The following is a 16,401-nucleotide window of genomic DNA, read 5'->3' as shown; positions in this document are numbered from 1 at the left end:
TTCCGAACCTTAATCTACCGTCATCCAAACTATTAATCCATCACTTGAAGATAATGATGCAAATTTGTACATAGTTTGGACAACCAAAACTAATGGAATTGACAATTCAAAGTTACTGAACAAGTCTTAAGCAGGGTAGCAAATTGCGCATCAGCTTCATCTATTACTGGTAGCTTCTTTAACTCAACGCTCTCCCTAATGAAATGTCTTTTCAAGAGCAGTGCAACAGAAAAACAGAGAAAATATACCAAGCTGAATCCAAATTAGGAGCTGAAGCCATACCTGCATCCATGAGTTTGCTCGACTCGGTCAGTGATGCTGCTTAAGTTGGGGTCCCTCTGAAAAGGCAGAGAACTGTAACCAGTAGCCTCACTAAATTGTTAAGACTCCAGAAACCATATAGCAACTGTATTTTCATTCATACTTTCCCTTTTCAGGGAAGTAGAAACAAGCAAAGGATACAGGTAAAACGATGAATTGAAAATACTTGGCCAAGTAAAAACAGCCTGCAATGAAAAGCTAAACCACAAAAACTAGTCCTGCGGAAAATCGATTAAAATTACATATATGAGATACGAAAATTCCAGTGTCAGTTACGGAAACTCTCATTGTAGATGGAATAAAAGAAAGGCATACATTCAAAAGTTCTGCCACTTAAAGATTCTAATCCTAAGTCCTCTAAACTTCTTCTGCATCTGCTTTACTCTTTTTCTTTTTCTTCTTTTTCTCACTCTTATCAGCCTCGCCATCACCAGCGCCGGCAGAAGCCACAGTACCATTGTCCTCAGCATCTTTGTTTTTCTTCTTCTTCTTCTTCTCAGACTTTTCTGCTTCAGGTGAACCAGCTTCAACATTATCCACGGTGCCATTCTCTTTGTCCTTTTTCTTCTTTTTCTTTTCTGACTTCTCAACTTCAGGCTCAACTTCTTCGCCTTTGCTTTTCTTCGCAGGAACTGGAACAGGGCTCTCTGTGGCTTCCTCTAGTTTGCGCTTACGCCCCTCCTTAGCTTCCTTTTCATCCTTATGTTTGTCCTTCTTTTTCTTATCCTTCTTCTCCTTGTCTACGAGAGTGGTCTCCTTCTCTGCCACAGCAGTTTCAGTGGCAAGTGCACCAGCAGTGCTTGCAACAATAGAATCCCCACCAACAGGCAAAACCACATTCCTCATCCATTCTTGCGGAGTATTCTCAGTGGGCTTCCCATGCTTATCCAATTTTCCTTCGGCAATCAATTTCTTCTTCATGGATGCCCTCGGTCCCAATCCCCACTTTCTTGGGTAAGTATCCCGATCCATCACCACCCTCTTAATCTTTGCCACCACACCATGATCACAAGTTGCCATCACAGCAGTGGTCATCTCAGCAATTCCCAATGCAATGGCTTCTCCTTTGGTAGTCATCAGCACAACTTCCTCTCCTACCTCGATATCGTTCTCAAACCTGAGCAGCCCTGGAATCATTAACTTGGCACCGTAGCAAATGGCATTCACTGCTGAGTCCTTGACAACCAATCTCTTATAACTAGTCAAGAGAACCTCAAGAGGCATGATGACCCTCCTCAAATAACTCTCATCCCTATTAGTGTCATAAGCCCACTGAGCATCCATGACATCGTGCATTGTGACCATGTTGTCTTTCTCACCCATGATCCCAGACCTGACCCTCCTAAGCTCCTGCATATGACCTCCCACACCAAGAAGCAGACCCAAATGCACACAGAGCGTACGCACATAGGTTCCTGCTTCGCAAGAAATCCAGAAAACAACCAAATGTTTATCTGCATCATACTCAAGAAGCTTGCTTTCATAGATAGTCCTAATCCTAAGCTGCCTTTTGACGGCTGATATCAAAGGTGGCCTCTGAAAGACAGCCCCAGTCAGGGATTCAAGGGCCCGAGCCACCTTGGCAACATCAGGCACAGCTGAATGCAAGCGGGCAACACAAACATACTCTTTCCCTGCACCCTGCTGGGACTTGACAAGTCGTGTGGCTCGGTCAATGCAGACAATGAGATTACCTGTAACCTTAGGATCCAGGGTACCGCTGTGGCCAGTTTTCTCAACACGAAGGATGCGCTTAATCCAAGCGACAACCTCGTGCGACGAGGGGTTTGCAGGCTTGTCAAGATTGAGAACACCATATCGGATGTACTCAGCAAGAGGCCTCTTAAGGGGGGAAAACCCTGAGGGTAGAGGAGTGTAGTGTCCCGTTCGAACATTGAGGCGGTCATAATTTTTAAGAAGGATAGGCCACTGAGAGGTGTCCAAGGAGGGAGTTGAGCTCTGGGGCTTGATCATGAAGTCTTTGTCCAAATTGCTGTCCTTGTCCCTATGTTTCTTCTTCTTCTTCTTCTCTGAATCTGTTACTTTCTCCACAGCCTCAGTGGCCAATCGGTCATCATCAGATGAAACCATTTCCTGCACATTAGACAGAACAAAATATCGCTCAATTTTTTCTCGGAAAAAAAAAAGACCCAACAAAACACAAACAGCAGGTACCCCAACAGATGTACAAAACATGCACAGTGATAATACCTTTCCTATACACATAATATATAAAATATACAATAGTTATCGGTGCAGCGGCATGTTTGGCTAGCACATGAACAACAATATCTCCCACCCCATAACTTCTAAAACACAAAAGAAGAAATTTATGCTTAAATTTTACATGAAATCAGAGCATCCCTCAATCATAACAGTAAACCCACAACAGTGATTAGGTTTCCACCTTGTTTATGCAAACAGATTACTCTTAGCATCTATCAAACCCTTTGATATTTTCAGAAATGTAAAAGCTACTGACATACGAAACTCAGAAAAGCTTCGGAATTTGTCGTACGAACACATGAAACAAGCGCAGAAATACGAAAAAATTGAAAAATGATTATCAAGCTCTGGGAGAAGTCGAGGAGATAATGAGTACCTTTGAATTTTGATTCCGGCTGCGGGCAAACCCTAAGGACTGAGACGGTTGAGAGAGATAGAGCGCGGCCACCCTGTGCGTCTGCGGTTCTCACTCACTCTTCGCTTTGCTTCTAAAACCCTAATCTGGGGTTTAAAAGCACCTTTTAATGAGGAAAAGGACAATCATGTCAACACGGCCTATGTGCTCTACGCTATGCATATGAGGGTAAAGTCGACTTTTCGACTTCTTCATAATTCATTGGGTGAAATTATTAAGAGCAGCAAGTGCCTGTTTACCACAATGGTGAAAATATGTTGGGCGTTTACATGACAGTATGAATTTGAACCTCATCAGTGACTAATTTAACATTTAATTTAACAAAATTTATCATTTGACAAAAAAAGAATTATTAAGAGAAACTCCATCCCACTAGCCTCTTATCCTATGATCTAGTAATATTTATCTTCATTTGTAAATAAAAGGTTTTAAGTTTGATTCTTGTTAAACATAAATTTGAATCATATTATTGATATCCTATTATAAAGCATGAGCCCATTTCCCCATCCCTTATTATATATAATTTTGTTTGTTCAATAAAAAAAAAAGAAAAAAACTTTACCCCACTTAGGCAATAATTATCCCATCAATTAGACAAAGGCAATTACTACCTTAATGAATAATAATTAACAATAACATTTAGACCAGGTAATTTTTTACACGATCCGTTAACACAACACAAATGATACGAAAATAACGGTTTTTGGATCAACACGATAACTTATCGGGTCGTTATCGAGTTACACAATAAGAACCCGTTAATAATGGGTTCTTAACAGGTTTATACGAGAGTAACACGCGAGTAACCTGTTTCGACATGATAAAGAAAATGTTATTTTGATGATTTTAATTGAATCCATATCCTTTTTGTGAGAGTTCCGAGGATCCATTCCTCGTACATTACGTAGTCAGAATCATTTAAATATTTTTATTTAAAATTAAATATAAACAATACCTAACAAAAACTGACTACACGATTTACGATAAACGAACACAATTTACGAATCCGCACGATCCTCACCAAAAAGATTTGAAGAGAATCCTGTTGGATTTTAATTTTTTAAACTTACTAAAAAAACTTACTATAAAATACAATAGATAAGTGGATATGTATATATTGTTTATTAATTATTAATTTTAAAAATTTAAGTTTTATTTATTTATTTATTTTTATAGAATACTATAGGAGATTTAAAAATTATAAAACACATTAAAAATAAAAATATCAAGTAATTTAAAAATACCAAACACATTAAAAAAATTAATTAATTTATAAGTGCGAAAAATGTGAAAAAAAACTTGCAAATGCTTGTAATCACATCCTCTACGCTTTGAGGATTGGTACATTGTCGTTTAAATTTTTAAAACCATACAAACCCTCATGAATAGTATTTTTAAAGGAGTTCAAAATAAATAAAATTCATAATCATTAATGTATAAATCTGAAAAATGTGAAAGCATATATAAACACTCATGATTGCATCCTCTACGCTTAGACGATGGTTACATGGTCGTTTGGATTTTTAAAACCCTCCCAATCTCATGAATAGTGTTTTTTATTTGAGTGCAAAATTAATAAAATTAATAATAATTATTGTAGACGTGTGAAAAATGTAAAAAAAATAAATACAATAACTCGTAATGACAAACTTTACAACTTTTCTCACAGCCCGTCCCGAATTATTTTATTGATGGCGTGAAATGACTAAATTGCCCTTGGACGTCGAGTACGTTATATAGTGTTGTGGTTTGAGTTTGGGTTATAGACTAATCTAGCTAGTTCCTAAGTTTTTGGAACTTAAAGTTAGTGGGTTTAGTTGTTGTTAGTAACCCAAAACAGGACCGACCACACACATACTTACTCATACCCATACCCAACCCCGTTGACTCTTTTTTCTCTCCCCTTCTCGAGTTTCTTCCATTGTCTGTACAATATGTATGGACAAACCTCACCAAACAATTTCTTCACGGATCGAGGTTTTGGAGGCCATATTCGTGTTCCTGGTGAGCTCAGGAACTCATCCATACCCTTAGTTGAATGTGAATCCTTAAAAAACCTGAGAACCCAGGAACGCTGATCGTGGGTACTGTTCATGCACTCGTGATAACGGCATTTTCTTCAAGTTTTAAGGTTCTAGGAAGCTTTAGGATGTCTTCACGAAGCTCGGGGAGTAATTTTGAAGCGTTTTGGACATTGGGAATCTTGGGTTTGGTGAGTTGCAGGAGTGATCGGAATATCAAAGGATTTTCCAGCAACTTCATGTTGGCTTTAGGACTTTTGAGTGGTAAGAACTTGTTCCTTTTGTCCCAAGCTTCATTTCGGTTTAAGTTTCATGAGTTTTGGTTGAGAATTGAAGAATATATGAAATTTAAAATTTTCCCAGTTTCCGACGATCGCAGTGGTGACCGACGCCGGACTCTAGCGAACCAAGGAAGAAGGAGGAGAATATTGACGGAATATTCTAACGCCGTCAGGTAACTTTAATGGCATATACTTATATTTAACGGAATATTCCCTACGTCATTAGGGAATCTGTTTGGTGTGCCAGACACGTGCTTGCTCGTGAGCAGCGCGTCTGGCCGTGCCTTGGCAGGTGCGTGAGGGCGCGTGGGTGCTCGAAATTTTTTTCTAAAAATATGGGAATGTTCCTGAGGTTGAGTAGGTCATAGTGGTATATTCAAATACCCCATTTGAGCAATGTATGAGAAGTTATTTCCTAGTTTTGTATATGTGCTTTAAATAACGCTTATTTAGTTATTTCGCATATAGGTGAAACCTATCCGGAGGACGAGTGCCATCAATCGAGACTTGGAGGATACGACCCTTCGACATACCAGTGAGTGGGCTTTTGGTTTTCCATATATACACTTATATGCTTGAGATTTTCCCAGAAAATGAATTTGAATAATTATACGTTTTGAAATACCATGCAAAGTATCTGCGTATTTTATTTATGCATTAGTAGTTGCATATATTTATGATTGGTGATGCGGACGCACAAGTAAGTGCCAGGTAAGTTCATGAATTAAAGATATGAGATTGCTTCAGTTATGTGAGATACGATGTGATGTATTGAGAGCTCATAAACCTGCACCCTGGTGTTAGTGCTCCCGCCTAGAGTTAGGGCATAATCATTCACGTGATGTTCACCTTCCGCACCATATGCTCACCTTGGATCCAAGTAGGTTCACATGCTTATCCTACAGACCACATTAGGTGGTTCCTACTCGTAGGTGACCCGCGATCATTCGCACAACCTTCATGTGATCGTAGCACTAGAGCATATTTATTTTACACCTACTCTTGTCGTACATACCACTTTAGGTGGTTCCGACTTGTGTGCAGGATTTGATATGATTAAGATTGGTTATGAGCTATATACGCAGCCGCGCAGGTGACATTAGGTGGATCCGGCTGATATGATATCTGGCATTGATACATTTTAACTGAATTATTTGTGGCATTTTATTGAGATACTTTGGCATGGTATATTTCTAAGGATTTTGTCCTGAGCATGATTTCTGATATAGCATATATTATATTTTCTAGGAAATTATACAGGTTTTACAGCAAGAGGTTAAAACTTTTGAGAAATGAAATGATTTTGAAAAACTTTGTTTTTGCCCACTCACACTTTATGTTTTGCGCCCTTCCAGGTTTTAGGTAGAAGTGCTTTGGTGGCTCACAGAGATTTCGACGGTGGTTTTGACAGAACATCTCAAATGTAGGATCACTTTTAGGTGTAGTATAATTAGTACTTGTCCAGTTAGACTGCACTTAGGCTATTTATGCTCTGATTGTATATTTCACACTTAATCTCGCACTTGCACCTTATCTTATTTAGTACTCTAGTTGAATTGGTTTTTGTTGATTCACATTTCCTTATATCTTTATTGCTTCCGTACTATGCACATGGCTACGTTACCTTCACGTGATGGCTAGCATGCCTCCATTCTGGTCAGGGTGTGTCAACTTTCGTGAAGGGATCAACTTCGAAATTTGACACCAAAATCCATAAACCTTTGATTTAAATTTAACCATCCATTGTCGTTTACACTTTATTCTACTCACCAAATTTCATTTTTGAAAAATGGTCTTTTAGCAGATGTAGAAAAATGAAAGGTTCGGATTGTTGGTATGACATTCCTATATTTACGGTTAACTAAAACATGAGTTGATGTTATATAGTTTCTACAGACTTTATAAACTTTGAGCTATATTTTCACTAATGGTAAAACTCTGAACGTAATATCAACAATCCGAACCGTTCATCTTTCTGCATCCTCTAAGAGATCATGTTTTCAAAAAAGAAAATCCGAAAAAAAAAATTTGGTGAAAAGAATGGAGTGCAAATATAAACAACAATCAACGGTTAAATTCAGATCTATAGCTTATGGATTATGGAAAATCTTAGTGAAAACATCATCAATATAACTCTTGAAGATAATATATTAGCCAAAGTTGCAATATCATTTCTCTTGGTGATTGATGAAAATTGAAGGTTTTATTTTAAAAAACATGCAAGGTTCCTCAACCTTGAAACACAACTCTCTTCATTTTGCATATATTTGAACATTTGTATTTTGTAGTATGCACTAATGTTTTTTCACTAGCCTCTTATTTTGGGGTATGTAAACTTGAAAGACAAATGTTTTTTTTTATATTTTATTTTATTTTTTTATAATGTTTTGAAGTAATATTTATGTGACAATGTGATATGTATATACTAATTTAGTATTATGTTTTGGGTAAAATTAAGTTTTTCATTTTCATTATTTGTTGATTTAAGTATATTTTTCTTAACAAGTAACGGGTTTGGTTATATTACCTGATAATATTAACAGGTTGAGTCATATTACACGTTTATTTTAACGGATGTTACACGAGACGACCCGTTAAGTTATCGGGTATGACATAAAAACGAAACAAAGATGAAAAACATGGCACAAATGTCAAATCTAAGTACATTTCCACCCGTAAAATAAATTATCTCAAAGCTATTAAAACATATTATACAAAAAAAAAAAAAAAAAAAAATTTCACTTTCTTCTTCCTTTTTCCCTTTGCCCTTTTCTTTCTTTCTTTCCTTCACCTTCTCGAGGCCTCTCCCCCTCCTTATCTTTCCTTCCAGCTTCTCGAGACCTCTCCCCCGTCTATTTTTCTTTCTTCATATAGTAAGTGAAAGCTTTGAACATTGGAAGACCAACAACAATGGCTATGCTCTGAAAAAAATAAAATAAATTTAAGGTAACAAACATTTTGCCCATCAAGTTTGGATATAATTGTAACTTCATATGACATTTTTAAAACATTTTAATTTCATACGTCTAAAAAATCAGTTTCAATATAACGGAGTTGAGCAAGTACAATTAAATAGTTTAATTGTTTATGGCTATGATTAATTAATAAGTTAATTAATCGAATGAATAGGTTTGTATTAGACGTTGAGTTAGTATTGAGCTTTAAGGCCCAATGATATTCGAACCGTTAAGCCCATTAACTTAAGTTTTATAACAACTTAAAACTCAAAGGCCACAAAAGCTCAATGGCTTTACACAGCCGGTCATAGAGAGGGTAAAGATTTTTCTCTCTTAACTCTCTCCTTTCTCTCTAGTAGGCCGGCCACCATAGGAGAGGATAGTAGCATCTTCCTTTCCCTTGGTCACTCATCTCGCCAACATGGGAGAGGATACCAACATCTTCCTCTCCCTTGGTCACTCATCTCTTCTTCCCATCTCACATCAACATCTCTCTTTGATGTGGAGATATTAGAGGATCCCTATTTTGAGAAATTGGAGATTCCTATTCAACCATCCAAATTAAAGAAGCGAAAGATCCAAATGAGCAAAGGAATGAAGACCCTAAACAGCCTTTGCAAATGCAAAGAGGATCTACAAAGGTATTATGGATTCTCAACTCTCTTGTAAATTTGAGTTGAGCCTTGGTTTACCACACCACTAGACTTTGAATTCCATGATTAATATTTGTTTTTTAATACATATGAACATACTTCCGCTTTTTAATTGTTAATATTTCTATGTATATTACTCGAATGATATTTGGTTTTCCTAAATTTATACTTCAATAATCCATGGTCCTTAAATCTTTATTTATCTGAAAATGGAGAAAATTGTACCCCCAAAAAGGAAATTAACGGACAAAATTGTGCTGAGCAGATTACTGCTTAAGGAATGGAGAAAAAAAGAAAGAAAGAAAATGCATGGTGGAAAGAAGAAAATGCATGGGAAATGATTGATTAGCCAGTTATGGCAGAGTTGAGAGCACTATGAACATCAACTCCAATCTGAGCCTCAGCTTTCTCCAAATCAGTGGTAGCAGAAGAAAGCTTCTGGGTGAACTCCGCAAGCCCCTTTTGTACTAAGCTTGCGTCAATCTGGTCAATCGGCACTGCCTCCACAGCCACTATATCAGCAACAGAATTTGCATGAATGAAAGCAAACCCGCTGCTCACAAAATACTTTGTCACGTCGCTGCCTTCATGCACCGATAGGACCCCGGGCTTGAGCTCCGCGATCGTTGGAACATGGCCTGGCAAAACACCCATTTGCCCAGTTGTTGCTGGTACCATGACCATGTCAACCTGACACACATTCTTCAGCTTGTTAATAAATTGTGGTTGGAATCCAATAAAACAACCATCAATGTAGTTAAGCAGCTAGCTATCTGAAAGTTTGAACATTATAAGTTAGCCAGTGAATATATCACGAATACTATATGTTCACCAAGGCGAAACCAATAAACTAGAAACAAATCGAGTGTCAAGCTGCATTTTCAAATGTAAGTTCAGCCCAGACGAGTTTCGAACCCTAGCTATGCAGCTATGCCGGCCGAGTTTCAAACCCTAGCTAGTCACACAGATAGATATGAGAGGAAAGATTGCCATGAAGGAGGACCTGCTACTTCCAATTGAACGGGGTGAAGCATGCATAATGATTGTATATGTTCCTGATGCCTCTCAAACAAAGCATACTGATTGTATATATTATGTTTTCTTCTTTTGGGTTGTCACACGATTGCTGTATTCATTTGGACCAAAAAAAAAAGAAAAAGAATACCGCAATCGTGTGACAACCCAAAAGAAGAAAACATAATACTAATATAATATCTGAATCATTTGACAAACTAAATCAAAATAATATCCAGATATGATAAAACTGCATGTATGTAGTGAAGTGAACCAATAAAAAAACCAAATGAATCCATGAGAATTAAGGCAAAATCCCACAACATAAAATAATCATAATTGGAACGTGAGAAGCAGATGAATAAGTATCTGCTTCATGAAGAAATTGAAGGATTTCTTGGAAATCCTACAAGATTTATTCGTTTTTTTTTTCTCTGACAGATGGTTAGAACTTCATCTGGGTTCGAATCGTAGTGACAGGTCCACTAGAGATTAGAAATTGTGGAAGAAATAACAAGATGTTTCTTTTGTCCCTTCTAGGCATCGGCAATAAAGAAATAGTTAATATACTCAAGATAATTACATATTTACAAAATACCGTCTCACTTCATCATATTTCATCATATTCATGATGTAATATGGTTCCGAATGCAGATAAAAACAATAAATGTACAAATCATAATAAAAATAAGGAAGTAAACAATCCAAATATGAGAAGATACAAACAATAAAGCAAAAAAAAAAAAAAAAAAAAACCAAAACTTAAGTGGGAAATCACGTATTAAAAAACATGAAGGGTTAAGAAAAACAAAGCAAATGTTAAATCCAAAAGAACAGGCAATGGGGAGAAACGCAGACCGACCTCTTTGCCGGAGAGCTGGGAGGAATAAGGGAGGACGAAGTTGACGGTGAGTTTGGAAGGGAGGGAAGAAGGGGTGGGAGGGCGAGGTTCCATGTACGTTGATGGAGTGTGGGGTGGCTCCATGGTTGGACTCACTTTCTTCCATGCTTCCACGAAGGCTGAGTCCTTGTTGCTATTCGCTGGGACCTCCGTGCACATGGCTCGGACACTCGGTGGCCGACTGGATCGACCCAAGAGACGTGATGCTTGCCGGAACATGGTGCTTGCGTGCTGCCTTTCCGGGTTTCTTGTGTTAACCAAGGAATTCAGAACAAATTGAAAATGTTGAAAAAAGGCCTAGTCCCTTTTCCTAATGATTTTCCTCATTTTTATAGGACTCTGATCTGAAAAGTGAGTGGATTTTGGTGAAGTTGAGTGGATTTTGGTGAAGTTGTTACAGACTTTTGAGTTTTTTTGAAAAGAAAAAAAAATGCTTTTCATGCTTATTGGTTAATTTGCGTTTAAATTTAGTATTCATCTTCATTTGTAAGTGAGAGGTCTTAGGTTCAATTATCATCAAATATGACTTTGAACTATATTATTGCTAGCCCAATGTTAGGCTAAGCCTAGCCATTCCCTTTTAGTATAAATGATAACGTTTGTTAAAAAAAGAACTCATCGAGCTTTTTTTTTAATAAAAAAATTGGAGTGCACAATAATTTTTTATGGAGCGTCAATAATAGCATATAAAAATAATGCATATCACTTTAACTTCTCTAAGTGTCAGATTCAAGCCACTTAGGGGTGGTTTGGTATTGCTGTGCTTTAAAAAAAAACTGCTATGAGAATAAGCGGCTGTGCTGTGAGAATAAGCGGCTGTGAAATAAAGCAGCAAAGTGTTTGGTAAACTTTTTTGTAAAAATGCTTTTAGAAAAAAAAGCTGTATGATAGTGCTTGGTAAACTTTTATGTAAAACAGTTGTGACTGTGTGAAATGATAAAAAAAAATATAATACTCTAAAAATCTCTTTCCAATTTTATTTCAGCCATAAGAAAGTCCAACTCTACACCTTCACTCATATGAACTTCGGCTATCTATATAAACATAAGGTTTACAGCTAACATTAGTTATGGAAAAAGTAATTGTCAAAAGTATTGAAGCAAGAATTATGAAGGATGAAGCAAGAATTATGAAGGCTGAAACAATAAAATTCAAGCATTCCCCAGAAGAAACAAATGTAAATTGCATCTGGGTTCTTCTTCAAATTACAGAATTTACGAAATGCTGGCACATTCAAAGAATCACAAAAGCAAAGTGCTAAAGAGAAAACCTCAGCGCCAGTCTTGGCAGCCTTCTCAACCGCTCCAACGAGCTGACCAATTGGAATTGGTCCAGTTGAATTGGCCCCAACTTTCCCATACAGCTCCTGGTTCGGAATTTCAGACAGCACAGCCTTGGTGCAGAGACTTCTCGTTGGTTTGGCAACTGATAGTCCAAATCTTTGAAACCCATGTTGCAATTTTTGCTTTGAGTTCAGTAAAAGTGAGTGGTTAGGTCGATTGGGCGGTAAAATTGATCTAGGTATTTGAGAAATTCTCATAGGAACATTTGGGGAGAAACCTGGAGAAACCATACCCTCATTGTTTTTCCCGACACCCATACCCTCATCCTTTTGCTCTTCCCACCCCTCTTTCCCGTCAATCTCCCATCCCCAAATTGAAAAATCCAAACAAATTAATAACAAATTTTTACAAGAGAAGCTTACCAAAGGAACCTGGAGAAACCTGGAGAAGGAGAGAAGGAGAGAGATCGCTGGTTTTTGGAACGAGAGGACGAGAGAGTGGTTTACGGTGCAGTTTGGGAGGTACGCGAGAGCTCTGAAGGCGAGAGCGGAGGGTAATTGAAAGTTTCATTAAACGTAACACTGTTCATCCGTGTTTTCAAAATAAGCTGTTTTTGGAAGCTGATATTTGCAGCTTCAGGTCTTCTTCACGTTTTGGGCTTTTTTTCACCCCTAACTTTGAAATAAAGCTGTTTTTCAAAGTTTACCAAACAACAAAAATTCTCATAGTTTTTTTTCATCCCATCTTTTTTATTAAGGAAAACTAATGAAAAGGGCTTGAAAACTTTGAGTTTTAATGATAAGGACAAAATAAAGGGTAAAGTGAATAGTACCAGGATTGACTTTTTAGTGTAAAAATGTGGTTTTTCGTTAAAGTGAACAGTACCGGATGCTTTTCGTTAAAGTTCCCTTTTTATTAAGCACCTCAATCCCAAACTGCACCTTAGTACTACAGTCTAATGGTCTATCTCTTTACTTGTAAATGAGAGGTCTTAGATTTGATTCTTACCAAAAACGAATATGAACCACATTATTGCTGGCCCATTGTGAGACTTAGCCTACTCCCCCACCCCCTTAGGTAAATAATATCGTTTGTTAAAAAAAAAAATGTCGGATTCAAGAACTTTTCCTTAAATAGGCGATGTAAAAAAACTTATAATTTATTTCTTAAATAGAAAGTGATAAATTGCCTTAATAGTTAAAACTCTCCCCCACTTTCCTTTGTGTACAATATCGCTTGTACACAAAAAATGGTGCTTTACTGCAACAATGGTGGAAAGTAATTACATTTATGCATCATGACGCGGGTTTGATCCTCACCGACTCTGATCCTCTTAATAATTAACTGTCTGACCCACTAACGATATTGTTCTACTAAAAAAAAAAAATCACATATCCATCGTCCACAACCACAAATTCTACTAATACAAAGTCAATATAAAAAGATTTCTTTTATCAATAATATACTAAGATTGTTTTAGCAGCTGTTATTGACACTCTAAAAAAAGTCCTCAGACACTTCTCCTAAGCATATTTTTTTTTTCTTCATATATTTCTACATGGCTATAGTGCAACATGACTTTTGTAGAGTACCAATAATATATTTTTTATTACAAACGGTATTCTACGTTAATAGGAAGTTTAAATCTAAGATTTGGTGGGTTAAAAAAAAAAAAAAAAGGCTAATCACTAAGGCAATTCACTACTTGCGGGGTGACAAGGTTAACAATATTATACATATACTAAAACCCAGTTTCCTGTCACTGTTTTGCAATGTTAATGAACAGTAAAATGTCGAAAATGCCATTATTTTCTTCTCTGTTCTCCGTTGTTTTTCGTCCTTGGCACAGTAATTTACTTATTTGTCCACGCTGCCCACGTGTCGATCATCGTCGACTGCTCCGCTTCCACTACATCTGGAATCTTCCTTCCTTTTCCACCCCTCCATTTGCTTCTGGAATCTCTCTATTTCTCTCTCTCACAAACCAGGAACCTAAACATCTCCTCTCTCAAAATCGACGAACCACAACACGATCTCGCTCAAAACCTGCGAACCACAACACGAATCCAACTGCCTCTTCTTTCCTCTCCACTTCCACCACAACATTTTCGGTAAGCTCTAAAACATTTTTATGAGTGTTAATTTCTGAATTCATGTCTAAACTTCATTTGGAATTTGGTTGTTTCCTCAATTTCATCATCAACTCCTTCTCACAAATTTCATGTTCGTGTAAGTCATTTCAAATGGATTTCAAGCTGGCCTGCGGAGATTTGATTCAAATTTGTGGATTTGGGTAAGAAATTAAGAACCCCTAATCTTTTCCTACGGTTTTAAATGCCACATCATCACAATGATCCATCTAAAATCGCATTTTATATGATTCATTTTGCTGATTTTATTTTCTAGGATTTGAGTTTTTATCTCCTGATTATTTTTTGTGGAGGTATTAATTTTCCTTTTTGACTGGAAATTTAAGGGTTTTAAGTATAATGCTATCAAATTAATTCTATTTTTCTAATTTTCAGATTTTGGTGCAAAGCACGAAGTGCTAATATACTGATCCTGGGATTTTTTGTCTTTGTAGGATTTTGGTCTTTGAAATGGGTATGTGTTGTTTTTAACATTTCGGTTCTCACGTATTCTGGTCTTTGATTTCAGTTGTCTGCCTCTTTGTAAAAATAGTTGTAGTTTTCTGAGAAGGTTGGGACTTTAGTTATATTTTCTGTGTAATCTCAATTGAGTTTAAGACTCTCAAAACAATGGAAAACAGATAAGAATGATTAAATTTTTGTATCCGAATCGAGGAATTGTTTGCAACACTAAATCATCATACTGTTCTTCATATTTTGGAAACAGATTTTTATTTTTTGGTTTTATTATTATTATTATTTTTGTTGTTGTTATTAGTATGAATTTTGTTTGATGGGAGGCTGGTTGAGTGTGGAAAAGATTGTATGGGTCCTCTGTATTTGAAGGAAGATTTTCATAAAATTCCAGTATTTTTTTGCAAGTAAGTACTTTTGTGTGTTTGAGCACTGTACTATTGTTTCTTGCCATTTCCATTCTTATTTTTGTGTTATTTGAGGCTAAGCTATACATATTTCTTAATAACGTACTACCAATTATGTTTCCATAATCTTAATGACTTGCAAAGATTTGTGTTGCAATTACTCTGTGAACTTTAGTATTGTATAATATTTCAATCAGTTGAATATATTTTCAAATTTTAGTATCAGATTCTTTTGGGGATGTGAGCAATCTATATAAATCCTTTGTTTCCCTTTTAGATTGTGAAAGAAAAGGGGATACTGGAACTTTCGTGACCTTTGATAATCAATACATTTTGGAAAGCAGTTTTTTCCGTTTCTTATTACTTGATGTGGAAGTGGTACTCGTATCAAGATTTTTTACCATAATGTTTAGCTTCATAGTTGTGCATATTTCAGTTGATCCTCTCTTTTGCTCATCTTCTGCAGAAATGGATGAGTTTGGGAAATGGGTTGTCCGAATCCAAAGCTAAAGACTTGAAAAGAAGGAGATTTGAGTAGTTGGAGCGTTTCCCAAAAGTTTGATTCACGAAATTCAGTATCTTACTAGCTTATTCATGAAAACGTTTTTATGAAATGTTATTACTGCTTCTGAGTAAGCCTTTGTTTGGAGCAGGTTGGAAAGGCTCGAGGTGTTGTGGTGTCAATAGAATTGTGCTTTTCCCCAAAGTTTCAGATGCTTTGAAAGGTTTTACTCTTACTCTCTTGCTTTTGTTCAACTGTTTTGCAGTGTGATTTGATTTTTTGGATGGCTTTTCTGGATTGTTCTTAATTTTATGTTTTCTGTTTGCATTTGATTTGGTTCAATGGAGCTAATATGTAAATTATTAGGGTTTATTGGTAATTTTACTGAATTTGGCAATAATGCAGAAAAGGGTATGAAGCAATCGCAGAATGCAACAACCGCCGCCAATTGGAAGGGTTCTTTGTTTCTGGACTCTAGCTTTACTTTTGCTTTAACTTTCAAATCATCAAATAAGCTTACGTAGAGACATGAGTTCAGCCTGAATAGAAATATCCTAATATTGATTTTGGTTTGATTTTTGTTTCCTTATTCTTTTTATTTTATTTTTATTAATTTTCTGAACAATTTTATTTATTAGTTTTAAGTCCTAATTCACACAATCAACCAACATGCTTGCAATTTTGTCTAATAGTCTAAAATTCATATAATCATTTTATAAAATGGGATGTGTGAGGAAGTGTATCTCAATTCGAAATTATACATTTATGTTGAAATTAAGCATGTGTTTGATATTTGTGAATTTACAACTGCTTAATG

General features: G+C 36.4%; 2 protein-coding genes and 1 long non-coding RNA gene across 5 annotated transcripts; 1 reads left to right on the top strand and 2 right to left on the bottom strand.

The window, feature by feature from the left end:
• Positions 1 to 540: 540 nt before the first annotated feature.
• LOC103436944 (H/ACA ribonucleoprotein complex subunit 4-like) lies at positions 541 to 3,073 on the bottom strand. Its single transcript, XM_008375399.4, has 2 exons — positions 2,924 to 3,073; positions 541 to 2,415 (listed from the first exon to the last, which is right to left on the bottom strand). Exon 2 carries the CDS (start codon positions 2,410 to 2,412, stop codon positions 679 to 681), a length of 1,734 nt encoding a protein of 577 aa, XP_008373621.3. The 5' UTR covers positions 2,413 to 2,415; positions 2,924 to 3,073; the 3' UTR covers positions 541 to 678.
• A 5,982-nt stretch (positions 3,074 to 9,055) lies between these two features.
• Positions 9,056 to 11,100, bottom strand: LOC103409470 (ATP synthase subunit delta', mitochondrial). The gene is made up of 2 exons (XM_008348289.3): positions 10,751 to 11,100; positions 9,056 to 9,564 (listed from the first exon to the last, which is right to left on the bottom strand). The coding sequence occupies exons 1-2, from the start codon at positions 11,006 to 11,008 to the stop codon at positions 9,220 to 9,222; spliced, it is 603 nt and encodes a 200-aa protein (XP_008346511.3). The 5' UTR covers positions 11,009 to 11,100; the 3' UTR covers positions 9,056 to 9,219.
• Positions 11,101 to 14,013: 2,913 nt separating this feature from the next.
• Positions 14,014 to 16,157, top strand: LOC103436943 (uncharacterized). 3 transcript variants are annotated; one of them, XR_011582332.1, is made up of 6 exons: positions 14,014 to 14,183; positions 14,307 to 14,365; positions 14,657 to 14,676; positions 15,549 to 15,638; positions 15,736 to 15,807; positions 15,990 to 16,157. It is a non-coding gene; the product is annotated as an uncharacterized lncRNA (long non-coding RNA). The 3 variants fall into 3 exon arrangements; XR_011582331.1 differs by having other exon boundaries at positions 14,598 to 14,676; XR_011582333.1 differs by lacking the exon at positions 14,657 to 14,676.
• Positions 16,158 to 16,401: the final 244 nt, after the last annotated feature.

Source organism: Malus domestica, chromosome 06 (genome assembly GCF_042453785.1).
Source record: "Malus domestica chromosome 06, GDT2T_hap1".
Lineage (NCBI taxonomy): Eukaryota > Viridiplantae > Streptophyta > Magnoliopsida > Rosales > Rosaceae > Malus > Malus domestica.
This window is presented reverse-complemented; position numbering and strand designations above follow the sequence as displayed.

What these genes read in the sequence shown, in the direction of transcription:
- LOC103436944 (XM_008375399.4), bottom strand. Translation starts at nt 2,412, where the DNA reads ATGGTTTCATCTGATGATGACCGATTGGCCACTGAGGCTGTGGAGAAA.
- LOC103409470 (XM_008348289.3), bottom strand. Translation starts at nt 11,008, where the DNA reads ATGTTCCGGCAAGCATCACGTCTCTTGGGTCGATCCAGTCGGCCACCG. An exon ending in CCCAGCTCTCCGGCAAAGAG is followed by an intron (nt 9,565 to 10,750) that starts GTCGGTCTGCGT and finishes AATGTGTGTCAG; the next exon opens with GTTGACATGGTCATGGTACC.